We start from the raw sequence: 27122 nt of genomic DNA, 5'->3' as shown, positions 1-27122 counted from the left end.
CTGTCGCTGCAGCTTCTCGTAAAGAGGAGATTTCGAAACATTCCACTTCAACAACTCTGCCTTGGCAGCCTGAGGTATCCTACTGAGATTGTTTGTTCCCTCGGGACAAGAACGTTTTTGACACGCTAAGAGGAACGGGTGCTCCGCCGTACAATGCCCTATTTTACGATCGAGATGGCCCCCTTGTTAAAATGCTCCTCTATTTCTATTCACTTGCCCCTAATGTCCCCGATTCATTCCTTTTGATATAGTTTCATTTCGTGCGTGTAAAGCCACCTTCCGTCCTTCAATTACACATCTATATCGCAAAAATGAATTCCTTTGCACTCCTATAAGGGCCTTAGGAACTGGCCGCAGGGATATACCACCTACCTATTGTAAAGAATCTAGCTAGCATTGCATTCTAGCGAAAACGCAAAAGAAAAAACTTCTACGCATTTTACTCCCTCTTACTCCCTGCCTCCTGCATTGGAAAATGACAGTGATAACTGTCCATCCACCACTCTGTCTCCCCGCGAGGTGTCCCAATCCCAACCCAAACTCAAGCAGGTGAACGCCATGGTGCTCTTTGATCTCATAGGTCAGAAGGAGATCACGCGATTCCGTAGTGCGGACGTCATCGATCATATTTTGCTATGACAAACATATACGACATTACTATAATGGAGCGCGACAAAAATAGCCCCTGCCCAAACTGCGCATAACCCTGATTCACCTGCTGCCGCAAAACCTATTATAGAAGATAAAAAGCAATGCTCAACAAAGCGAAGCACTGTACTAGAAGCGAGGTGGTGCTGCAGTGCACCGAAGCGAAGAGGAGTGAAGCAGAAATGGTTGTTCCTTCATACACGACTTCCGCGTTGCAGTCAATAGCCGCAGTTCCTGGGCTGAAACAAAGAGGTCTAAGGGCGCCGCCATACTGGACGCCATCGTAAGACAAGAAAATGTTGAGGATTACGCCGCCCACCTGGTCTCCACAGGGGACAGGACTCTGTCCCGTGCAGGACCACAGTGGACATTGGACTGCGCTCGCAAAATAAGAAAGTGTTAAGGATTATGCCCCCCACCCAGTTCAGGGCACCGGACCGTGTCCCGTGCAGGAACGCAGTGGGGAAATGGCGACAGTATGCGCATGCGCACTGAGAGCTTGCCAGTTCCAGCGTCGTGTGCTCGGCTGTTCTGAGGGGACGCAACACCCCCGTTGCTCCCCTGCTCGCGAAAAGCGACCTGGGTCTCGCAAGTCTCACTAGTCAAACCCCTCACGGGCATCAACAGCTGTTAATGCTGCTGACGTTAATGATGCTGATTAGTTGCCCCTATGTTTTATTTTTGCGTTCTCGTTTTCTTTATTCTGTATTCAAAGATACACGGTACAGCGCTGCTAAGGATCACGCTGCCACATGCTGCACCCAGACGGCGTGGCGAAGAATTGCTTCACGCTCCTTAGTTGTAGCACGTGACAGCCATGGCTTGTGGCCACTCGTTCTGCAGACGAACACGCACCGCTAATTGCCACCGCTCTTCTATTAACGCGACAGCGTTAAGGAGCTCGTGTCTCAGAAAAGCCGGTGTCGTCGGCGGCGTTTGCCGTGAGCGAGAAATGGCGCATATCGGTGGACACCTGAACCGCACCGTAAGGGAAGGTATTTTCCTTCCCATACGGCGCGCTACGGGTGTCCAGCGAGAATTGTGAGAAAGGCGTTATTTCCTTTCCTTAAAACCAATTTTCATTTCATTTTCCTTCCCTTACGGCCTATTCGGGTGTCCACCGAGATATGTGAGACAGGCGTCCTTTCCTTAAATTGTCCAACGGGCCACGCGTCGCGCCGAACGGGCGATGGCGTTCCGTGCACCCCTTGGCTACGCTGCAGCACGCTGTCGCGTCTCACTCCTAAAGACGAAGCTTATAAGCGTCCTCCAGTTTTCTTTCTCGTTTTCGCTATCACGTGGGGTGGGCGTTTCCTTGCTCCAGTCACGGTAGTGTTTTAACGTTATCAACAAAGCATCCACTACTCTGCAATCGTCCTCCAGAAGCGCGAAACGTCCAGCCTTTTAAGCGCGTGCATCAAGATATGATCATTACTACTTTTGGCAGGAACAAGCGCTTCAGTCGGCAGCGATAGAAAACGATAAAGCAGATTCGGAGCCTCCCGTTGGACTCTGGGTAGGACGACTGCGCATGCGCTTACTCGTTTAATCACGCTGCCAATCTACCGTTGCCTCTGACTTTGCACCCGCAGCCTAGACAACCGCACCATTTCCAGCTAGCTGACAGTCTGTAACGTCCTGCACCCGACGCTCCCCCTCATTTTAACCCGCATGGAGAGCTCTTCCTACTACGCACAGCTGTTCACATTTCTCCGAGGTCATGCCCTGCAGGCGTCGGGGAACGGGCAGGGCTGGCAGCCAGCGGACCTGGACTTCAACCGGCCATGCAGTTCGGAAGAGAGCGGCCGCGGGTGCTGGCTTTGCTTCCAGCTTCCCCACTGGAACAGCGTACTGAACCCTTTGGGTCTGAACCTTTCCGAAGTGGAACCCGGCCGCCTCGAGCTGGCAACCTTCAAGCTAGTCGCGAACATGCACATCGTGAGCACGCACAATTGGCAAGCCTGGCGCTCCATCTTCTTCCTCACGTGGCTACCCAGGAAGCACCGCTGCGTCCATTTCCTCGCGGTCCGTCGAAGCCTACCGTGCGTACCATACTCCGTGTGGCGCCTGACGCCCGAGGAGTCCAGATTCGGCGCCGGAAAGCAGTGCCCCTTGCGGCATGTGATATGGAAGATGGACTCCGTGAACTGGGACTTACTCAAGCTCTTCCAGGAGGACGCCACCAAGTTGGAAACGCTGGAAGTGTCGTTCGGGCAAGGGACAAGGGCGGTGATTCCCGACGAATTTCGCCAACTGGTCCGTCGATCGGCTGGCACTCTGCAGACCTTAAGACTTTACATGTCGTCGCACTCCGACGCCTGCGAGCGATTAGGGGAGATTGCCCTGTGCCAGTCGTTGGTGGAGCTGGACATTGCCTTGACGCGTGCCACGCTCGCGCCGCAGACGATAGCCCGCATACTGTCTTCGACCAGCGCACTACGGAAACTGAGCTTTTACTATCCGCCGTACTCGCATGGAGATCGTGCCTTTGCTGATGCTCTGACGAGGAGCCAGACTCTCCTCGAAGTCCACGTCGCCAGTCCCTCCATCGAGGCGTTTGGCGTCGTCTGCGACGCTCTGACGCAGAACTCCTCAGTGCGCATGCTCTCCCTTGTCTGTATGTTCCCACAATGCCAGTTGATGACGCCGGACGACAAGGTTGCGTCACTACTGCGCGGAAACACTGTACTAGAGTCGCTAACGCTGGGAGGTTTCCGGTGTTTCATCGAGGATCCAGATAGCGTCGCCGGTGCACTGGGCGACAATGCGGCGCTGAAATCCCTCACGTGTGCCGCGGACTGCACTGTGGTCGCCAGCGTGGTTTCGAGGTTGGTCGCCGCTCTGGAGAGGAACAAGACCCTACAGCGCATTCAGGTCGACGCAGTCTTCGGATCCATGGAGCAACAGTAAGGGTTGAATTCTTATCGCGTGTTCTGATCTATTTCACGCCATGGCAGAGACACGCATGCGCGTTGTCTGTTTTCAGAACAACAAAACGAAACTGATGATGACTGGATGTTTTGGCGCAGGGGCATCTATGGTCAAAGAGCAAAGTATTCTCGTCTTCTCAAGGTTATCGGCTTATTTAGGGTGAAATGCTTGGCAAAAGGGTCTTTGACCACACCTTGAGAAAATGAAACTGCGATGATAAACAAAATACATGCAAGCGCAGTATTACCCAACATTTAACGCGATAGCGTATACAGCTCGTTCGGTCGAAAAGCCGTCGGCGTAGTAGTAGTCGGCACCGCGTGTCGGAAATCGGCCGCTGAGTAAAAAGAAATCGTATCGCGCCAACCGTTGCCGCAGAATGTTCCCGGTGGTGTCACACGATTCAGCGTTCCATGCAGCCTAAACTTGCACTATACAAGTTAGAGCCTAGCTGGCGGCAGGAATTCGAATCGACGACCCATAATCGGAAGCTGCGTTAAACAATTGTGTCATGGTAATTTGTGGTCCCAGTCACTGATGATTGATTCGTGTGTGGTAGGCAATGACCAGTTAATGATATCATTGTAATTAGTTATTCAATGAAATGAAAATATTGGGGTTCAAAGGTGTCAGAGTGCTGAGAAAGAAAAGCGAATGCTTGATGATGGTAATTAAGAAAATTTCGTGTGTAATTGCTCAATTAATAGCAACAATTGAAAAATGAAAAATGCGTTCAAGGTGTGAAAGAGCTCAGAATGGAATGTCCAATCCACTACACTATGGCGTCATGTGCCTAAGGCGTAGCTAAATGTCCTCTGCAATTTTTTTTTCTGCAGTGCTTTGCAAGCCAATGAGCTATCATTATTCCAGATGATGGAGCAAGCATGTCCCCTTGTGTTCCAATGCTATCTTATTAACGTGCTTTGCTCGACCGCGTTTTTTTTTTCGTCAAACCGCATCTCGCAAACTTTTGACCATGACTGCACATTGTATCGCGTTCCACTGCACATCACTTATGCGCACTTCCTTTCTCCCAATATAAGGAAGGCTTTGGCTGCTCTGGTGACGTCCCTCGAATGCAGCCACCGGATCGAAGTGCAGTACTGGGACTACAGTAACCTCGTGACCATGATGCCCATGCTGACTGCCCCGTTGGTGACTCCCAGGACTGTCTGGCTCGCCGTCGACGACATCCAGCCGAATCAGGCATCGGCGCTCCGCACTGCTCTCGCAGGTCCACACGGAGTTCCCCTAAGGAAGCTAAGCCTGGTGTCCGAGCGACGGTGGCCTCACTGCGTGAGGGACGCGGTCAAGGACATCCTCGTCTCCAACAGTTCCTTGGAGTCGCTCGAAATCGCCGAGAGCATCAGGTACTTCGACTTGGCTGCCTACTCTCAGGATCTCGCCGAGCTGTCCAGCGCTGTGTGGAGCAGCTCGAAACTGTCGCACCTGACCATTGTCAGCAGCGACCATCTGTACCACGCAGAGTACGCGAGATGGCTCGTGGCCGTGCTCAGGAACAGCAAGAGCATCGTCAGCCTCTCCATTTCTCAGCAAAAGGACAACTACAGTGGACAGAGGGCTTTCAACGTGATGGCAATGGGTCTGCTGCTAAACCCGTTCGTTGTGGATATAGATATAGATGGTCCTGTGCAGGACACGAGGGACTACATCTTCTCCAGGACGGTGACGCGGAATCGAACGCGCGTTAACGACGCGGCGCGCTTTGTCACCGGTGCGGACTCGTCCTCCAGGTGCGCTCGGGCGTTTGAGCTGCTACGGACGAAGCAGTCGTTGCTCAGGCTGATTACTAGAGTGACACGTGGGACGGAAGATGACGCCCGCAAAGCGATCCGCGTGGCGTTTGGCCACATGCGCGATAATCTTTTGCGCTCCGCAGGTGTCGTGAAGAGCTCCGTCACGTGCTGGCCCGCTGACGTCACGCAGATAGACGCCCTAAATATAGAATGCTGGCGCGCCATCAGTCGCTACCTGAATCTTCACGACGTGTTAGTCCAGCAGTGGTGACGACAAAAGGATGGCAAATTGCCGGACGACACCGGACTTCGCCATAGCTAAACACCAGCAGATTTACCTGTCCAGCTGGAGTGTCGTGACCGCGGTGTAAATCAATAGCAAACAGTAGCAGAAATTATGTGCATTGGCAGGTTTGTGTTGTCTATCGCAGGGGTTTCAGACGACTTGCATTGCTTGATGGGAGGAGGTTGGTGCGAATTAACAAACTCATAATTTGACGGCTGTTTTTATTGTCTTTGACGTCTTGGCAGAATAAAAGGATTTTAACCGCGGGTACTTTTTCCCTCAAGGACCCGGTGTGATGGCTCAGTGGCTTTGGCGTCCAACTGCTCATCCCAAGGTCGGGGGTTTGATCCCGGCCGCAGCGGCCTATATACGATTCCTAAATACAAAAACGCCGATGCGCTGTGCGATGTCAGCGAACATTAAGAAAAAACATGCAGTCGTTCGTGTTTCCCATGCTATCAACGCGCCTTTGACGCCATCTGCGACGTCATTACAATTTTACACGCAGCTTCGGTATTACCGCGAGTAGTTCATGTGGACATCCCAGGGCGCTTCAAATAGCAAATTTAAATTAATAGCACGGCGTTCCACCCTACCCTCCCCCCCACACACACATACACACTTTCTCAGTGCCCCCCCCCCCCCCCCCCCGTGCGGCTGAGCGCCTGCCAGCCGATCATGTCTTGCACTGACCCGACCATCAGACTGGCTTGTGAATATGCGCATACGAAGTGCCAATCTGTGTGGTCTTCGCTATCATGTACTGCGCTGCTTCCAGGCCCCTTGTTTAACCAACTATAAGCGCAATCGTGTACGCATAGTAATACGTGATGTGACGAGCGCCATTATTGTGTGTGCAACGGGCAATTTCAGCTGTGCAGGCTAAAGCAGCAGGTGGCGATTAGACAAAAGCGCGCGGCCTTTCGCAGTGCTTCGTGCACAGGGTCGCTCAATATGAAAGGGAACACGGGAGAGCGTGGCCTCTGCTCTTCACAAAGCACTGCAGCCGACAGCCGGCGAGAATCGGAGGCAAATGCGCATGCGCCTAGGTACCACCAAATCTCGTCGGCTCTCGACGGCAGCGCTTCGCGAAGCCCGGAGACCACGTGCTCCCGTGTTCCCTTTCATATGGGGCGACACTGTATGCACCAACGCCTGGCGGCCACAGTCCATGCCCACTTTATATTGTATGAAGGCATCGTATTGTTGTCCATGGTCTTAGTGAAAGCGACATAATTCGTCTCGTATCCCTTGCTAGCAGTGCAGTGGAATCTAAAGCGAGAGGACAGCTTGCACAGATGTGCTCTTTTCACGTGCTTGCGAGCGCATATCGCAGGGCTATAAAAGCTGTCGCCTATTGCTGTTGCAGCTGAAAGCTGTCCCGAAAGCGAGGAATTTTCTCAGGCTCATTGACACTCTCGGATGCGGGAAAAAAAGTCTGACCTATATATCTACAGCGCCCATCGCAACACTGCCAAACCAGGGATGAACAGCTACACTTCTCATGTTCCCCACCCGACGCGTTTCTCGCCAGATCCCCTAATCCTGGCAAGACGCCGCGGTGGGTCAGCGGTTACGAAGGAAGGCTGCTGACCCGAACGACGCGGGTTCGATACCGGCCGCGGCGCTCTAATTTCGATGGAGCGGTAATTCTATAGGCCCATGTGCTGTGTGATGTCAGTGTACCGTGAAAGAACCCCAGGTGGCCGAAATATCCGGAGCCATTCATTACTTCGCCCCTCGCAGCCGGAGTCGCTTCGCGACGAATTAAACCCCGTAGATACACAAGATTTCAGTGTTTTATACTTTCCACTTGAGTGACGTCACACAGATATGGGCAGGGCCTCTGGCGGAGAACATAAAGCCCGGCGAACAAAGACGCTGCTTCCGCTCTTTGGCGTGTGCCCGGACGGTGGAGAAAAAATTGGCGGTGGTTTAGCTCTGGTTAAACCTGGAGTGACGCGATAGCTACAGCTGGCTGAGTGGAACTTGGTCACGTGACCAACCACGTGACAGCGTGCCGGCGCCGCCACGCTGAAGGCTCGAAATGCTACCCTAAAGTAGCTGTCGCTACGACAATACACTGACTTGATATACGTGATGCAGCATTTCTGCATCAGCGATCTAATTTTCTTTTGGAATTCGCTTCCCTTTAAAAAATGCGCCTTTCCAATATTCTGTCCTGCTTTTCTTTCTCCATTATGCACTCCGCATGCTTATGACCTGTATATATTCCTTTTTAGAATCCAATTGCTTTTTCAGTAATGCCCAACACGGCTTCCGTAAATCATTATCATGCGAAACGCAACTCATATGCTTCACAAATGACTTGCATTGCATTCTAGATCGCGGGTCCCGTGCTGATTCTATATTTAAGGATTTTTCTAAAGCATTTGACAAGGTTTCACATGAGCTTCTTTTTCTTAAACTAAACAGCCTTAACATCGATTCCACGTTACTTGCATGGTTGTATTGTTTTCTGTCAAACCGAAGTCAGTTCGTAACAGCAAATAACGTCAATTCATATTCCTCGCCTGTTGGCTCTGGCGTGCCTCAGGGGTCCGTTCTTGGGCCCCTCCTCTTTCTCATTTATATACACGACTTACCAACTACTATATCGTCTTCCGTTTGTCTTTTTGCCGATGGCTGTGTTATTTACCGCGAAATTAATGACGATAATGATGCATCTGTTCTTCAGTCCGATATTAACAAGGTACTGGATTGGTGTAACCTGTGGAATATGAAGCTAAACATTACTAAATGCAAGCATTTGCCCATTTCTCGTCTGTCTACTACACACTCTACCTACTACATTAATGGCATCACTCTTGAAACTGTGTCGTCTTATAAATATCTGGGTGTTCATGTCTCTTAACCTGTCTTGGAAACCTCATGTTGACTACATTATAAATAACGCTAACCGCATCCTTGGATACCTTCGCAGAAATTTTTCATGTGCACCGAGTTCATTAAAACTACTACTTTACAAAACTTTGGTCCGCTCTAAATTGGAATATGCTTCATCGGTGTGGAACCCTGGGGTCGAATCTCTCATTTCTGACTTAGAATCAGTTCAAAACCGCGGTTGTCGTTTCATACTTTCCAACTATCATCGTACTAGTAGTGTAACTGCCATGAAAGCTAACCTTTCCCTACCGCTTCTTTCCCATCGCAGGTCAATAGCTTCATTATGTACTTTTCACAAAATTTATCATAATCCTTATCTTAAAGAGAGGTTGTTGAAAAGACCATCATATATTTCAGCACGCATGGATCACGGCCACAAAGTTTGGATCCCTCCTTGTCGCACGAGATGTTTTCACGATTAATTCATACCCAGAACTTGTGTCAGCTGGAATCACCTTCCCCACAATATTGTTGAAATTACCGATACTGTTGCCTTTCGAAACGCTGTTACTAATTTTATATAAGTCTCTGTCAATATCTATGTTTTATTTTATTTGCTGCAGTTTTCTTTTGTGGTTTGTTTTGTGTAATGCTGCCTTTTGCTAGTGCTGTTACTAATCTTAAATCAGTGTGTGCTGTAACTATATTCAAATTTTTTAGCTGCTGTTTTTGTTTTTTGTACTTATGTGTTATTCCCACTCCCCTCTGTAACGCCTAACGGCCCTGAGGGTAAATAAATGAAATAAATGAAATGCAATATATATATATATATATATATATATATATATATATATATATATATATATATATATATTTAACGACAGAGGAAAGATCCATCCTTTCTCGAGGCCTTACATTCTGCCCTACCACCGGTAAATACAGCGAAATCTCGGTGTTAAAAGATTTGGACAACTTTGCACGAATGTTGCGACTCCGGGAATACTTCTTCGATCGGGCGCGGGTTACCGCGGATAGCAGAGAACTCGTCGTTACTAACCACCACTGGACTCCTAATATAGGAAGGGACAAACACTTGGACATGTACATTAACGCCGTCCAGAAAGACATTATTTACGCCTACAAGAACCACACTCCAGGGAGGCAGAACTTGTCTAAAAACGAACGGGATGCATTGAAGGCTCTGAGCAGAAGGACAGATATAATCATAAAGCCAGCGGATAAGGGAGGTGGTATAGTTGTCATGGACAGCGAAAAATACATTGAAGAAGGCTTGAGACAACTCTCTAACATTAGTTTCTATCAACGTCTTGAAGCAGACCCAACTGCGCCATACCAACATTTTGTAGCGGAGACCCTGGGTCAACTTGCGAAGAATGGGGACATATCCCTACGGTTATCTAAAGCCCTCACCGCACCACACCCGTCGCCGGGCCAATTCTACATGTTACCGAAAATCCACAAAAAGAATAATCCTGGCCGCCCTATAGTATCCGGCATCGGCACGATTACAGAACCAATTTCCAGTTACATTGACACACTAATTAGACATATTCCAACAACACACGCATCATACATACGCGACACAAACCATTTCCTTCGCGCAATAGCAGGTCTCAAGCTCCCGGAAGTAGCCTTCCTGGCAACACTAGATGTAGTCTCTCTCTACACAAACATTCCTCATTCCGATGGCATTAAATCTCTGATCGAAGCGTATGAACAAAACAGAAATGAGGAAACCCCTACCCCACGTGTTTTAGAAATACTGGCAAAAATCGTACTCGAAGATAACAACTTCGAATTTAACAATGAACACTATTTGCAAATTAATGGCACAGCCATGGGTACAAGGATGGCACCAACCTACGCCAATATCTTCATGCATAGTATTGAATCCAAATTTCTGAAAGATTGCCCCATTAAGCCCACCCTATACAAACGCTACTTGGATGACATCTTTTTAATATGGACTGACACAGAGCAAGAACTCATACGTTTTATTGAAAACTTCAACCTCGTCCACCCCAACATATCTTTCACTTACACGTACTCCAACACCAAAATTAACTTTCTAGATGTTGAGATTTCAGTAAACAAAGGCTCACTTACCACAGGTGTATATAGAAAACCGACGGACCGCCAACAATACCTACACTTCCAAAGCTGCCATCCTCGTCACTCTAAAACAAGCATCCCATACTCTCAGGCACATCGATTTAAAAGAATATGTTCCCAAGACGAGGACTTCGTAAAAAATTCCAAACGCATGCGAGAAGTCCTCATTAAGCAACGATACCCCCCCGCCATTGTCGACGATGCCATTGAAAAGGCATCTAAACTCAACCGAGAGCAAATACTCGAGGGATGTCGCTACAACGAGGAAACAGACCACCGGGCAAATCTCGTACTTACCTTCACCAGTAACCCGCCTAACGTAAACAAAATCCTCAGAAAACATTTCAACATCCTCGAACAAAGCGAGCGCCTCACCAAAATTTTCACTGCTCTCCACACGTGGTCTACAGACGACCAAAAAACATTAAAAATATTCTTGTACACTCAAAAACAAATAACCAGCCGGTTTTGGGGTGCCGGCCCTGTGGAAAAAGTAGATGCCAGGTCTGCAAACGCATACAAACATCAAGCTGTGCAGTAAGCACAGCTTCAGGCTTCAAATGGGAAATAACGGCAACTTTGATTGTGATTCCTGCAACGTAATATACCTCCTAGAATGCAGTGTGTGCAGTATGCAGTACATTGGACAGACCGTCAACCCTCTACGATTTCGCTTTAATAACCACCGCGCGCATATCTTATCCCTACCCAACCTTCCCTTGTCAAAACACATTAATGAGCGAAACCACCCATTTGATGCAATTAAGTTAACAGTCCTACAGGGTGGGTTCCACAACACCCGGGAAAGAGAACAACCCGAGTCGTACTTCATTTACAAATTTGGAACAATTCCTCACGGCATTAATGAAAGTCAAGGTGTATTGTCCTCCATTCGCCCCTTGCAGGGCCGTTGCTGACATTACGAGAGCCAGCTTGACATACCTCGGTCGTTTCTTGCTAGCGACATCTTTTTCAAGCTCACACAAATTTCTTCATTCCCTACCCCACACCGCCCCTATCTTCCCAGTTCGATTACCTTGACGACGGGGTGCAATTGAAGAACCCTTGCCTAAGTGCTCACGCCATTCACATTTACCACCCACACCACACTTGGCCGAACTCCGATGTTTTTCCACTTTTTTTTCTTTTGTGGGTGTTTTCAGGCACAGTGCACGTGTGTGTAGTTAAGCTCACGGCGCCGCTGATTCTACCTTGACTCGGGCTGCGGAAATGGTTCCAGATGACGGAAGTCTCCTGTCCTGTCTGCATTTTGTTCTGTTTATTTGTTTACTTTTTCTGGCCAGGTGACGCGAGTGCAAGCATCTCCAATTTATATATGTTGGTCAATTCCGCCACCGTCTGCTTCTGTACACCTTACTCGCTTAAATGCTCCCGCCATTGTCATTTAGCCGCCACACGACACTGGCATGAGCTCGGATGCTTTAGTGCTGTGTGTCTGGGTGTTTTCATGCACAGTGCACGTGTGTTTAGTTAAGCTCACGGCGCCGCTGATTCGGCCTTGGCTCTGGCTGCCGAAGTGGTTCCAGATGACGGAAGCTCCGGCCCTGTCTGCATTTTATTCTGTTTATTTGTTTACTCTTTATGGTCGGGGCACGCGAGTGCACGCGTCTTTAACTTTTGTGTGTAGGGCGATCCCGCCACCGTCTGTTCCTGTACACCTTACACGCCGCCGCTCTGTTGCCTTGATGGGTAGCCATTATCCCCTCCCGCTCCGTGTTTTCCTTTTTTTTCCTCGTCCGGGGTCGGCTCCCCGCGGCTTCGGGGTGGGCGGCGGGGGACAACACGTTTTTCTTTTTTATTTGTTCCCCTTTTTTCTCTTTCTATCTGTATCTTTTCTAGTATTCTTTGCCTCCGTTTGTTTCTTTTGTTCATGTGTCGTACATGTGTGCCAGTGCCAACTCCTTAAGAAGAGGAAGAAGACCCCTGTAACCTCAGTCTTGAGAAAGGACAGGCTCTGTCCGAAACGTCGACTCAAAATAAATCTATGGCTAAATGAAGCGTTTTCAACTTTAAATTTTTGCCTCTAACAACCAAATACGTTTATCTTTCTATACTATATATATATATATATATATATATATATATATATATATATATATATATATATATATATATATATATATACCTCTCACCCATCCACTCTACCTGTCCACTCACGAGCTCTTTCATTTCTCTATTCTGCCTGCTATCCTTTATTTCCGCTGCCCCAGCTCAGGTGCTTCCGTTGCGACGACAGATGCCCCGTGGCTAGTAAAAATATTTTATTTTTTATTATTTTCATAAACCACTACTGCTACTGCGTCCCGTTATGGGCGCTAATGCTCTTATTCAGTTCAATTTTCCGCGTTAGCGAGTTCCTGCAATGCACGTTGTGATCATGTGTCGTGGGGGCTTATTAGTGACTCAATGCCAGACGTACAGTACTCACGGATTGAAATAGGACATTCGGAGCGCTAGCCTTGCAGTGCCACGCGGCATGTGGTAAACCACAGGCCGGCTGATTGGCTACTGGAAGGAACAATTCTGCTTTGTAGATGTTCTCCCTCTCGCGCCATACCACAATGCACCACCTTGGTTTCATGAGCGTCTACGGGCGGCACTCCATGAAGCGACGGCCACGCGCTCCGAATGTCCTATTTCAATCCGTGAGTACTGTACACGCGTCAGAACTCGCTACTCCCTCGCATTTCGATCCGAAAAATTGGAAGCTGGGAGTATCATGGTCATTTAAGCTAAGAATGGTGACAAGAAGAGTTCGGTGTCGCGTGCGCAGCAAGCTTTTCAGGGAGCGAGAATTCGTTCATGGGGAGCCGTCGTTAAACTGCGTAATAAGTAGCAGACGACGTCGAAGAGAGCCGAAACACCGGTGAACTAAAGTGGCTGTTTAATACCGCTTAAGCACCTACCGGAACAAACCAAAACCCGCTAGCCCGCATTTTATTTGCACTGCCTCATTACTTTGTACAACTCTGTACCTGCCAAGTAAAAATTTAGTGAACTGTGACCACTTACCTCTACTGACGTAGAAGTTTGAGAGTTGTCCAGTGGAGGACAGAGGTCTCTGGACAGCGTGCTTCGTAGAAGATTCCCTTAGCTCTAATATTAGTCGCCGGCTGGAGACAACACTTACGAAGGTGAAAGAACTATCACTTCGAGAGCGCGGCAACCGCTACTCAAACATGTCAACCCCGCCTGCACTTGTTCTAGAGTTATTTTATGCGATAGCATGCAAGCCTCCCCGGAGCCATAATTAATCCGGCGACGACCGTCCGCCGTTGTCAAGAAAAGTCCTGATTGGTTGGCCGGCATTGACGTCATCATTGACGTCAACAGAGAAAAGAAATATCATTGGCTGGAGGGACATGATATCATCAAACCGGAAGTGACGTCGAGAACACGTTCGTCTTCATGAGGATCCGTCCTTCCGTTCCAGGTTCGTCTGTGTCCGGGGTATACAAGGAAAGCCACCTGGGTCTCGCAAGCCTCACTATATAGTCAGTTCCTTCATGGGCATCGGCAGCTGTTAATGCTATTGCATTGCCAACGCATAATAGAATTAGGTGTCCCTGTGATTAGTTTTTGCGTCCTCGTTTGATTGTTTGTTCATCGGTCTTCGATACCACGCGGCACGATGCTGCTAAACGTCACCTTGCCACATGCTGCACCCAGACGGAGTGGCGAAGCATTGCTTCTCGCTCCATAGTTATAGGACGCGACAGCCGTGATTTGTGGTCGTTCGTTCTGCTGACGAAAACACACTGCTGATTGCCACTTTTCTATTTTTCTCGTTTTACGTGCTATCACGTGGGGTGGGCGTTTCCATGCTCCAGTCACGGTAGCGTTTTAGTGTTCCCAACAAAGCAACCACTATTCTGGAATCGTCCTCGGAAAGCGCGAAATGTCAAACCTTATAAGCACGTGCATCAAGATATGATCGTTTCGATTTTTGGCAGGAAGATTCGCTTCAGTCGGCAGCGATAGAAAATGATGTATCAGCTTCGGATCCTCCCATTGGGCTCTGGGTAGAGCGACTGCGCATGCGCTTACCCTTGTAATCACATTGCTTTAAAACTACACACTTCCATTCTCCCGTTGGCACTGTACGTTTACACACGGAGCCTAGACAACCGCACCATTTCCAGCTAGCTGACAAAGTCTGTAACGTCGTGCACCAGACGCTCCCCCTCATTTTAACCTTCATGGAGAGCTCTTCCTACTACGCACAGCTCTTCCTATTTCTCCGGGGTCACGGCCTGCAGGCATCGGGGAACGGGCATGGCTGGCAGCCAGCGGACCTGGACTTCAACCGGCTATGCACTTCAGAAGAGAGCGGTCGCGAGTGCTGGCTTTGCTTCCAGCTTCCCCACTGGAACAGCGTACTGAACCCTTTCGGTCTGAACCTTTCCGAAGTGGAACCCGGCCGCCTCGAGCTGGCAACCTTCAAGCCAGTCGCGAACATGCACATCGTGAGCCCGCGCAATCGGCAAGCCTGGTGCTCCATCTTCTTCCTCACGTGGCTACCCAGGAAGCACCGCTGCGTCCATTTCCTTACGGTCCGTCGAAGCCTACCGTGCGTACCATACTCCGTGTGGCGCCTGGCGCCCGAGGAGTCCAGATTCGGCGCCGGAAAGCAGTGCCACTTGCGGCACGTGACATGGAATATGGACTTGGAAAACTGGGGCTTGCTCGAGCTCTTCCAGGAAGACGCCACCAAGTTGGAAACGCTGGAAGTGTCGTTCGGGCAAGGGACAAAGGCGGTGATTCCCGACGAATTTCGCCAACTGGTCCGTCGCTCATCTTGCACTCTGCAGACCTTCAGCATTTACATGTCATCGCATTCCGACGCCTGCGAGCGGTTAGGGGACTTCACCCTGTGTCAGTCATTGGCGGAGCTGGACATTGTCTTGACGGGTGCCGTGTTTTTGCCGGAGAAGATAGCCCGCATACTGTCTTCCAACAGCGCGTTACAGAAGCTGAGCTTTTACTATCCGCCGTACTCGCACGGAGATCGTATCTTTGCTGATGCTCTGGCGAGGAGCCGGACTCTTCTCGAAGTCCACGTCGCCAGTCCCTCCATCGAGGCGTTTGGCGTCGTCTGCGACGCTCTGACGCAGAACTCCTCAGTGCGCATGCTCTCCCTTGCTTGTATGCTCCCTCGAGGCCAGTTGATGACGCCGGACGACAAGGTTGCGTCACTACTGCGCGGAAACACTGTGCTGGAGTCGCTAACGCTGGCGGGTTTCCGGTGTTTCATCGAGGATCCAGATAGCGTCGCCGGTGCACTGGGCGACAATGCGGCGCTGAAATCCCTCACGTGTGCCGCGGACTGCACTGTGGTCGCCGGCGTGCTTTCGAGGTTGGTCGCCGCTCTGGAGAGGAACAAGACCCTACAGCGCATTCAGGTCGACGCAGTCTTCGGATCCAGGGAGCAAAGGTAAGAGTTGAATTCTTAACGCGTGTTCTGATCTATTTCACGCCACGGCAGAGACACGCATGCGCGTTGTCGGTTTTCAGAACAACAAAACGAAACTGATGATGACTATGGATTTTTATGGCGCAGGGGCAACTATGGTCAAAGAGCAAGGTATTGTCGTCTTCTCAAGGTGATCGGCTTATTTAGGGTGAAATGCTTGGCAAAAGGGTCTTTGACCACACCTTGAGAAAATGAAACTGCGATGGCAAACAAAATACATGCAAGCGCAGTATTACCCAACATTTAACGCGATAGCGTATACAGCTCGTACGGTCGAAAAGCCGTCGTCGTAGTAGTCGGCACCGCGTGTCGGAAATCGGCCGCTGAGTAAAAAGAAATCTTATCGCGCCAACCGTTGCCGCAGAATGTTCCCGGTGGTGTCACACGATTCCGCGTTCCATGCAGCCTAAACTTGCACTATATAAGTTAGAGCCTAGCTGGCGGCAGGAATTCGAATCGACGACCTATAATCTGGCGCTGCGTAAAACAATCGTGTCATGGTAATTTGTGGTCCCAGTGACTGATGATTGATTGGTGGGTGATAGGCAATGACCAGTTAATAATATCATTGTAATTAGTTATTCAAAGAAATGAAAAATGGGGGTTCAAAGGTGTCAGAGTGCTGAGAAAGAAAAGCAAATGCTTGATGATGTTAATTAAGAAAATTTCGTGTGTAATTGCTCAATTAATAGCAAAAAAATGGAATGCCCAATCCCCTACTAAACTATGGCGTCATATCCTTAAGGCATAGCTTAAGTGTCCTCTCCAATTTTTTTTTTCTGCAGTGGCTTGCTAGCCACTGAGCTATCATTTTTTCCAGATGGTGGCGCAAGCATGTTCCCTTTTGTTCCCCTGCTATCTTATTGACGTGATTTGCTCGACCGCAGTTTTTTTTTCGTGAAACCGCATCTCGCAAACATTTAACCATGAGTGTACATTGTATCGCGTTCCACTGCACATCACTTATGGGCACTTCCTTTCTCCCAATATAAGGAAGGCTTTGGCTGCCCTGGTGGCGTCCCTGGAATGCAGCCACCGGATCGAAGTGCAGTACTGGGACGACGGTGACCTCCTGACCATGATGCCCATGCTGACAGCCCCGTTGGCGACTCCCAGGGACGTCTGGCTCGTCGTCGACATCCAGCCGGAGCAGGCATCGGCGCTCCGCACTGCTCTCGCAGGTCCAGACAGAATTCCCCTAAGGGGGCTGAGCCTGTGGTCCGTGCGACGTTGGCCTCACTGCATGATGGACGCGGTCAAGGAGATCATCGTCTCCAACAGTTCCTTGGAGTCGCTCGAAATCGCCGAGGACATCAGGTCCTTCGACTTGGCGGCCTACTGTCAGGATCTCATCGAGCTGTCCAGCGCTGTGGGGAGCAGCTCGAACCTGTCGCACCTGACCATTGTCAGCAGCGACCATCTGTACCACGCAGAGTACGCGAGATGGCTCGTGGTTGTGCTCAGGAACAGCAAGAGCATCGTCAGCCTCTCCGTTTCTCAGCAGAAGGACAACTACAGTGGACAGAGGGCTTTCAACGTGATGGCAATGGGTCTGCTGCTAAACCAGTTCGTCGTGGATATCGATATCGATGGTCCTGTGCAGGACACGAGGGACTACATCTTCTCCAGGACTGTGACTCGGAATCGAACGCGCGTTAACGACGCGGCACGCTTCGTCACCGGTAAGGACTCGTCATCCAGGTGCGCTCGGGCGTTTGAGCTGCTACGGACGAAGCAGTCGTTGCTCAGGCTGATTGCTAGAGTGACACGTGGGACGGAGGATGACGCCCGGGCGGCGATCCGCGCGGCGTTTGGACGCATGCGCGATAATTTTCTGCGCTCCGCAGGTGTCGTGAAGAGCTCCGTCACGTGCTGGCCCGCTGACGTCACGCAGATAGACGCCCTAAATATGGATTGCTGGTGCGCCATCAGTCGCTACCTGAAGCTTCACGACGTGTTGGCCCGGCATTGGTGACGGCAAAAGGATGGGCAATTGCCGAAGGGCACCGGACATCGGCACAGCTGTACGCTATAAGGTTTAGCTTGTCTAGCTGAGGTGACGTGACCACGGTTTGTGGTACGTATCGCAGGGGTTTCAGACGACTTGCACCGACGGGAGCTGCTTGATGGGTGGAGGTTGGTGCGAGATAACAAAGTCATAATTTGACTGCTGTTTTTATTGTATTTGACGTCTTAGCAAAATAAATGGTTTTAAATCGCGAGTACTTTTTTTCCCTCAATGACCAGCTGCGGTGGCTCAGTGGCTTTCGCGTCCAGCTGCTGATCCCAAGGTCGCTGGTTCGACCCCGGCGGCCATATTACGTTTTCTAAATACAAAAACCCCTACGTGCTGTGCGATGTCATCAAACATTAAAGAAACCCAGGTGGTCTAAGTTACTACGGAGCCCTCCACTACGACGTCCCTCATAGTCTAGAGTCTCTACAGGGCGTTAAAACCCCCCAATCCACTTTCTCCCTCATGCAATGAATTCATCCTGCACATGCACGGCTCGTTAGTTCAAAAGAACTCATTAGCTTTCCGTGCAGTCGTTCGTGTGCCCCATGCAATCAACGCGCTTTTGACGCCATATGTGACGTCATGACAATTTTACACGTAGTTTCGATATTACCACGAGTACATGTGGACATGAAAGGGCGGTTTAATTCGCGAATTTCAGTAAGTTGCACGGCGTTCCACCCTACCCCTCCCCCTAGACACACACACTCTCTCTCTCTCAGTGCCCGCCCCCCGTGCGACAGCGCCTGCGAGCCAACCTTACCTTGCGCTGACCCGACCATCAGCGTTCCTCAGAGTCGCTTGTGAATATGCGCGTACGAAGTGCCAATCTGTGTGGTCTTCGCTATCGTGTGTTGCGCTGCTTCCAGGCCCCTTGTTTAACCAACTGCAAACGCAACCGTGTACGCATAGTAATACGCGAAGTGACGAGCGCCATTATTGTGTGACAATGCGCAATTTCAGCTGTGCAGGCCACAGCGGCAAGTGGCGATTAGACAAAAGCGCGCGGCCTTTCGCAGTGCTTCGTGCACAGGGTCGCTCAATAGGAAAGGGAACACGGGAACTCGTGGCCTCTGCTCTTCACGAAGCGCTGTAGCGGACAGCCTTGGCGAGAATCGGAGGCAAATGCGCATGCGCCCGATACCGCCCAATCTCGGCTAAAGCCCCTCCATGGCGTTTTCTGCCGAAAAGCACCAGCGACACTAGAGGGGCTCTGCACTCGGTGGCAGCGCTTCGCGAAGGCCATGCACGCCCATGTTCCCTTTCATATCGAATGATCCTGTACGCACCAACGCGCGCGGCGGCCACTCTCCACTTTCTATTATATAGAAGCCTCACCATTTTCTTTATCCATGGCCTGTGTGAAAGCTATATATACTTCCTTGCTAGTAGGTAGCTTCACGCGCTTGCGACCGAACATCGCATGCAGGGCTAAAAGCCGTCGCCTATATCTCTTGCAGCTGAAAGCTATCTCGAAAGCGATGAATTTCCTAAGGATCGGCGACACCCTGGGAAACGGTAAAAAAATTCTGACCATTAATTAGTGCGCCTAGGACAGCCGCCGTCGCGAAGCAACTCTCACTGAATTTATTTTATGCTCTTATCTACAGCGCCCGTCGCAGCACTGTAAAACCAGGGATCACTCGAGCACCTACGCTTATCATGTTCCCCATTCGACGCGCCCTCACGCGATGAGCTCGCGTGCTAGGCACGCTTTCACATTTCCCCATTGGCGTGGTTTCCGCATTTTCACGCATAGAAGCATAAGGAACCTGTCCTCAATTGTCGCTAGATCCCCTCCTCCTGACGGGCCGCCGCTGTGGCCCGTAAGACGCGGGTTCGATCCCGGCCGCGGCAGTCGAATTTCGATGGAGGCGGAATTCTAGAGGCCCGTGTGCTGTGCGATGTCAGTGCACGTTAAGGAACCCCAGGTGGTCGAAATTTCCGGAGCCCTTCACTACGGCGTCCCTCATAGCCTGGGTCGCATTGGGATGTTAAACCCCCATAAACCATAAACAAACATTTCCCTCTCGCACTCCATCCACAACCCTCGTCGGAACGCTATTGGGCGCGAACTCCGTCACTGGATCTTAAGTCTGCAGTGAAACGCCGCCCACATCCGGGACCGCCGCGCAGTTTTCCTGCACAACAAAAACGTAGACCTTGTTAAAACTTTTCTTGTTCGCTAAATAACGAGCTGATCACAATGAAAAAAATTGCAAGCTTTAGAATTTCGATACCCGACTTGTTTAATAAAGTGAATTATCATTAAAAAGCTGGTTTTGTTTATTGTTGTGATCGGCTAGCCGAGTAATACAAGGCGCCGCGACCATGGCCCAGTGTTAACAATGCGGCTTATAAGTTGAATCCTAATATATTAGCCTAAAAAGAAATTGACCACAAGAAAAAAATTGAAAAAAACTGATTCACCTCTTAATTATCGCCCTATTTCATTAACAAGTGTACCCTGCAAATTAATGGAACATGTCATTTATAGCCAAATCATACAATTCCTAGATTCCAATCACTTCTTCCATCCGTCCCAGCATGGATTTCGGAAAGGTTTTTCCTGCGAAACTCAGCTAGCCATTTTTCTTCATGACATTCACGCCAGCCTTGACACTAGCCTACAAACTGATGCCATATTCCTAGACTTTGCTAAGGCTTTCGACAAAGTACCTCATCAACGCTTGCTTCTCAAACTCTCTCAGCTGAACCTAGATCCAAACATCATCGCGTGGATTAAAGAATTCCTCACGCATCGTTCTCAGTCTGTCTTCATTAATAATCAGCCCTCCCACCCGCTTCCAGTAACCTCCGGCGTCCCGCAGGGTTCTGTTCTCGGTCCTTTGTTATTTCTTATTTACATTAACGACCTACCCCAGCATGTATCGTGTCATATCCGTCTGTTTGCTGATGACTGCGTTATTTATCGTTCAGTCACTAACTCTTCTGACCAAGAATCCCTACAGGCTGACCTAAACCATGTGCAAAACTGGTGTTTGCAGTGGCTGATGACACTCAACCCTAACAAATGTAAGTATATGTATTTTCACCGCCGCCGAAATCCTTTTGTTTTCCAGTACACAATTTCTAACTCCTTTGTCGACCTCGTCCAGTCGTACAAATACTTAGGTATCACCATTTCTAATGATTTATCCTGGCGTCTGCATGTGACTAACCTGATATCATCAGCTAATAAAACACTTGGCTTCTTGAAACGTCACCTGCGGGATGCCCCTCAACATGTAACACTACAAGCATACATTTCACTCATCAGAACTAAACTGGAATTCGCATCGGCCATCTGGAACCCTCACCAAGCATATCTAACAAACGCCCTCGAAGCTGTGCGGAACAGGGCCACCAGATTCATTCATTCCTCGTATTCATACGACGTTAGCATATCATCTCTAAAATTGCAATCAGGTCTATCTAATCTTTCTGCTCGCCGTCGCACTGCCAGTCTCGTCTTATTTCACAAGTTTTTTTATTCGCCACTGAGACAAGAACCCTACATCTGTGCACCCCCGCCGCGCAGATCCCATCGCATCAGTCACCCTCTTCAAGTTTTGCGCCCACGTGCCCGTACCACTGTTTTCTCTAATTCATTTTTTTGCCGAGTAGCAGCTGACTGAAACGGCCTTCCCCACGATATCGCTGCCATCACCTGCCCTGGAACATTCATGACTGCATTGAACACCTGTACTTCATAAAAACCCACCCCTTATGTAACACCCCGAAAGGGGTCTTTAAGGAAAATAAAGTGATGTGATGTGATGTAAGTTCTAGAATTTTTATATCTGGCTTGTTTAATAAAGCCAAACATTAAAAAGATAATTTAGTTTATTGTTGCGATTTGCTAGCGGAGTAATACAGGTCACCGCGGAGTGTGGCCCAGTGTTAACAATTTTGCTGTTTTCGTAAGTTGTATGACTATGGTTATATCCTACTATAGCATCGATTTCGCACCATAGGTGGTATCGCGTGACCTGTTTCTGCGAAAGGAAAGGGTGCTGGAAAAAAATGTTTTAAATAACGCAGGTCGAGTTATTCAGTTTAATTTTTCGTGCTATCGAGTTCCTGCATTGCACATTGTGATGATGTGTCGTGGGTGCAATTAATAGTGACTCAATGCCGGATGTACGCTTACCTCACAACTTGCTGCACACCCCGATTTCGATCCGACAGATGGGAAGCTAGGAAAATCGCGGTTATGTAAGCCAAGAATAGTCAAAAAGAGAGTTCACTGTCATGTGTGCAGCAAGCTTTTCAGGGAGCGAGAATTCATTCATTTAGCCATCGCTAAAACTGCTTAATAAGAGCAGACGACGTCGAAAGGAGCTGAAACCCCACTCCACCGTTTAACCAATTAATGACTGTTGCTGCATCGTGCCGGACCCACCATCGTTCTTACTACCCTGCTCACCTATTCTGAAATAGTTCCAAGGAGGCAGTCGAAAGGCATCGCGCCCGCTGGCACATACCGAAACTCACTAGCCCGCATTTTATTGTAGTGCCTGTCTTTGCACAACTCTGTACCCGTCAAGTAGAAATTTAGATTATATGTATATACCTCTCCCCCATCCACTCTACCTGTCCGCTCACGAGCTCATTCATTTCTCTATTCTCCCGGCTATCCTTTATTTCCGCTGCCCCAGCTTAGGTACTTCCGTAGCGGTGGCAGATGCCAGGGCTGGCAAAAATATTTTATTTTTTATTATTTTAATAAACCACTACTGCTACTGCGTCCCGTAATGGGTGCTATTGCTCTTATTCAGTTTGTTTTTCCGCGTTAGTGAGTTCCTGCAATGCACATTGTGATCATGTGTCGTGGGGGCTTATTAGTGACTCAATGCCAGACGTGCACGCGTCAGAACTCGTTACTCACTCGGATTTCGATCCGAAAAATTGGAAGCGGGGAGTGTCATGGTCATTTATGCTAAGAATGGTCACAAGGAGAGTTCGGTGTCGCGTGCACAGCAAGCTTTTCAGGGAGCGAGAATTCGTTCATGTGGAGCCGTCGTTAAACTGCTTAATAAGTAGCAGACGACGTCGAAGAGAGCCGAAACACCGGTGAACTAAAGTGGCTGTTTAATACCACTTAATCCCCCACCGGAACCAACCAAAACCCGCTAGCCCGCATTTTATTTGCACTGCCTCATTACTTTGTAACAATCTGTACCTGCCAAGTAAAAATTTATTGTCCTGGTGACCACTTACCTCTACTGACGTAGGAGTTTGAGTGTTGTCCAGTGGAGGACAGAGGTCTCTGGACAACGTGCTTCGTAGAAGTTTCCCTTAGCTCTAATATTAGTCACCGGCTGGAGACAACACTTACGAAGGTAAAAGAACTATCACTTCGAGAGCGCGGCGACCACTACTCGAACATGCCAACCCCGCCTGCACTTATTCTAGAGTTATTTTATGCGATAGCATACAAGCCTCCCCGGAGCGATAATTAATCCGGCGGCGACCGTCCGCCGTTATCAAGAACAGTCCTGATTGGTTGGCCGGCGGTGAAGTCATCAATGACGTCAACAGAGAAAAGAAATATCATTGGCTGGAGGGACATGATATCATCAAACCGGAAGTGACGTCGAGACCAGGTTCGTCTTCATGAGGATCCATCCTTCCCTTCCAGGTTCGTCTGTGTCCGGGGTATCCAATAAAAGCAACCTGGGTCTCGCAAGCCTCACTATATAGTCAGTTCCTTCATGGGCATCGGCAGCTGTTAAAGCTATTGTATTGTCAACGCATAATAGAATTAGGTGTCCCTGTGATTAGTTTTTTCGTTCTCGTTTGATTGCTTGTTCATCGGTCTTCGATACCACGCAGCACGATGCTGCTAAACGTCACCTTGGCACATGCTGCACCCAGACGGAGTGGCGAAGCATTGCTTCTCGCTCCATAGTTATAGGATGCGACAGCCATGATTTGTGGTCGTTCGTTCTGCTGACGAAAACACACTGCTGATTGCCACTTTTCTATTTTTCTCGTTTTACGTGCTATCAAGTGGGGTGGGCGTTTCCATGCTCCAGTCACGGTTGCGTTTTAGCGTTTCAAACAAAGCATACACTATTCTGGAATCGTCCTCGGAAAGCGCGAAATGCCCAGCCTTTTAAGCGCGTGCATCTAGATATGATCGTTTCGATTCTTGGCTGGAAGATTCGCTTCAGTCGGCAGCGATAGAAAATGATGTATCAGCTTCAGAGCCTCCCATTGAGCTCTGGGTAGAGCGACTGCGCATGCGCTTGCTCTTGTAATCACATTGCTTTAGAACTACATACTGCCAGTCTCCCGTTGGCACTGTACGTTTACACACCGAGCCTAGACAACCGCACCATTTCCAGCTAGCTGACAAAGTCTGTAACATCCTGCACCCGACGCTCCCCCTCATTTTAACCCTCATGGAGAGCTCTTCCTACTACGCCCAGCTGTTCACATTTCTCCGAGGTCATGCCCTGCAGGCGTCGGGGAACGGGCAGGGCTGGCAGCCAGCGGACAGGGACTTCAACCGGCCATGCACTTCGGTAGAGAGCGGTCGCGAGTGCTGGCTTTGCTTCCAGCTTCCCCACTGGAACAGCGTACTGAACCCTTTAGGTCTGAACCTTTCCGAAGTGGAACCCGGCCGTCTCGAGCTGGCAACCTTCAAGCTAGTCGCGAACATGCACATCGTGAGCACGCACAATTGGCAAGCCTGGCGCTCCATCTTCTTCCTCGCGTGGCTACCCAGGAAGCACCGCTGCGTTCATTTCCTTGCGGTCCGTCGAAGCCTACCGTGCGTACCATACTCCGTGTGGCGCCTGGCGCCCGAGGAGTCCAGATTCGGCGCCGGAAAGCAGTGCCACTTGCGGCATGTGATATGGAAGATGGACTCCGTGAACTGGGACTTACTCGAGCTCTTCCAGGAGAACGCCACCAAATTGGAAACGCTGGAAGTGTCGTTCGGGCAAGGGACAAAGGCGGTGATTCCCGACGAATTTCGCCAACTGGTCCGTCGCTCGGCTGGCACTCTGCAGACCTTCAGACTTTACATGTCGTCGCACTCCGACGCCTGCGAGCGATTAGGGGAGATTGCCCTGTGCCAGTCCTTGGTGGAGCTGGACATTGCATTGACCGGTGCCACGCTCGCGCCGCAGACGATAGCCCGCATACTGTCTTCGACCAGCGCACTACGGAAGCTGAGCTTTTACTATCCGCCGTACTCGCTCGGAGATCGTGCCTTTGCTGATGCTCTGACGAGGAACCGGACTCTTCTCGAAGTCCGCGTCTGCAGTCCCTCCATCGAGGCGTTTGGCGTCGTCTGCGACGCTCTGACGGAGAACTCCTCAGTGCGCATGCTCTCCCTTGTCTGTATGCTCCCACGAGGCCAGTTGACGCCGGACGACAAGGTTGCGTCACTACTGCGCGGAAACACTGTGCTGGAGTCGCTAACGCTGGCGAGTTTCCGGTGTTTCATCGAGGATCCAGATAGCGTCGCCGGTGCACTGGGCGACAATGCGGCGCTGAAATTTCTCACGTGTGCCGCCGACTGCATTGTGCTCGCCAGCGTGCTTTCGAGGTTGGTCGCCGCTCTGGAGAGGAACAAGACCCTACAGCTTATTCAGGTCGACGCAGTCTTCGGATCCATGGAGCAAGAGTAAGGGTCTAATTCTTAACGCGTGTTCTGATCTTTTTCACGCCATGGCAGAGACACGCATGCGCGTTGTCTGTTTTCAGAACAACAAAACGAAACTGATGATGACTGGATGTTTTGGCGCAGGGGCATCTATGGTCAAAGAGCAAAGTATTCTCGTCTTCTCAAGGTGATCGGCTTATTTAGGTTGAAATGCTTGGCAAAAGGATCTTTGACCACGCCTTGAGAAAATGGAACTGCGATGATAAACAAAATACATGCAAGCGCAGTATTACCCAACATTTAACGCGATAGCGTATACAGCTCGTTCGGTCGAAAAGCCGTCGGCGTAGTAGTAGTCGGCACCGCGTGTCGGAAATCGGCCGCTGAGTAAAAAGGAATCGTATCGCGCCAACCGTTTGCCGCAGAATGTTCCCGGTGGTGTCACACGATTCAGCATTCCATGCAGTCTCAACTTGCACTATATAAGTTAGAGCCTAGCTGTTGGCAGAAATTCGAATCGACGACCCATAATCGGAAGCTGCGTTAAACAATCGTGTCATGGTAATTTGTGTTCCCAGTGATTGATGATTGATTGGTGGGTGATAGGCAATGACCAGTTAATAATATCATTGTAATTAGTTATTCAAAGAAATGAAAAATGGGGGTTCAAAGGTGTGAGAGTGCTGAGAAAGAAAAGCAAATGCTTGATGATGCTAATTAAGAAAATTTCGTGTGTAATTGCTCAATTAATAGCAAAAATTGAAGAATAAAAAATGCGTTCACGGTGTCAAAGTGCTCAGAATGGAATGCCCAATCCACTACACTATGGCGTCATGTGCCTAAGGCGTAGCTAAATGCCCTCTCCAATTTTTTTTTCTGCAGTGCATTGCTAGCCAATGGGCTATCATTTTTCCAGATGATGGAGCAAGCATGTCCCCTTGTGTTCCAATGCTATCTCATTGACGTGCTTTGCTCAACCGCGTTTTTTTTTCGTGAAACCGCATCTCGCAAACTTTTGACCATGACTGTACATTGTATCGCGTTCCTCTGCACATCACTTATGCGCACTTCCTTTCTCCCAATATAAGGAAGGCTTTGGCTGCTCTGGTGACGTCCCTCGAATGCAGCCACCGGATCGAAGTGCAGTACTGGGACAACAGTAACCTCGTGACCATGATGCCCATGTTGACTGCCCCGTTGGTGACTCCCAGGAATGTCACGCTCGCCATCTACGACATCCAGCCGAATCAGGCATCGGCGCTCCGCACTGCTCTCGCAGGTCCACACGGAATTCCCCTAAGGAGGCTGAGCTTGGAGTCCGTGGGACGTTGGCCTCACTGCATGACGGACGCGGTCAAGGACATCCTCGTCTCCAACAGTTCCTTGGA

General features: G+C 49.7%; 2 protein-coding genes across 2 annotated transcripts in view; one reads left to right on the top strand and one right to left on the bottom strand.

Moving 5' to 3' along the window:
* Window positions 1-27122, bottom strand: part of LOC144133405 (calcium-independent protein kinase C-like) — a 65767-nt gene that overhangs the window by 1260 nt on the left and 37385 nt on the right. The gene's annotated exons all lie outside the window — the stretch shown is intronic.
* On the top strand, window positions 2320-5516 carry LOC144134519 (uncharacterized). Its single transcript, XM_077667427.1, has 3 exons — window positions 2320-3554; window positions 4623-5333; window positions 5480-5516. The coding sequence occupies exons 1-3, from the start codon at window positions 2320-2322 to the stop codon at window positions 5514-5516; spliced, it is 1983 nt and encodes a 660-aa protein (XP_077523553.1).

The sequence above is a fragment of the Amblyomma americanum genome, chromosome 5 (genome assembly GCF_052857255.1).
Source record: "Amblyomma americanum isolate KBUSLIRL-KWMA chromosome 5, ASM5285725v1, whole genome shotgun sequence".
Classification (NCBI taxonomy): domain Eukaryota; kingdom Metazoa; phylum Arthropoda; class Arachnida; order Ixodida; family Ixodidae; genus Amblyomma; species Amblyomma americanum.
The sequence above is the reverse complement of the archived record's forward strand: the minus strand, read 5'-3'. Positions and strand labels throughout refer to the sequence as shown.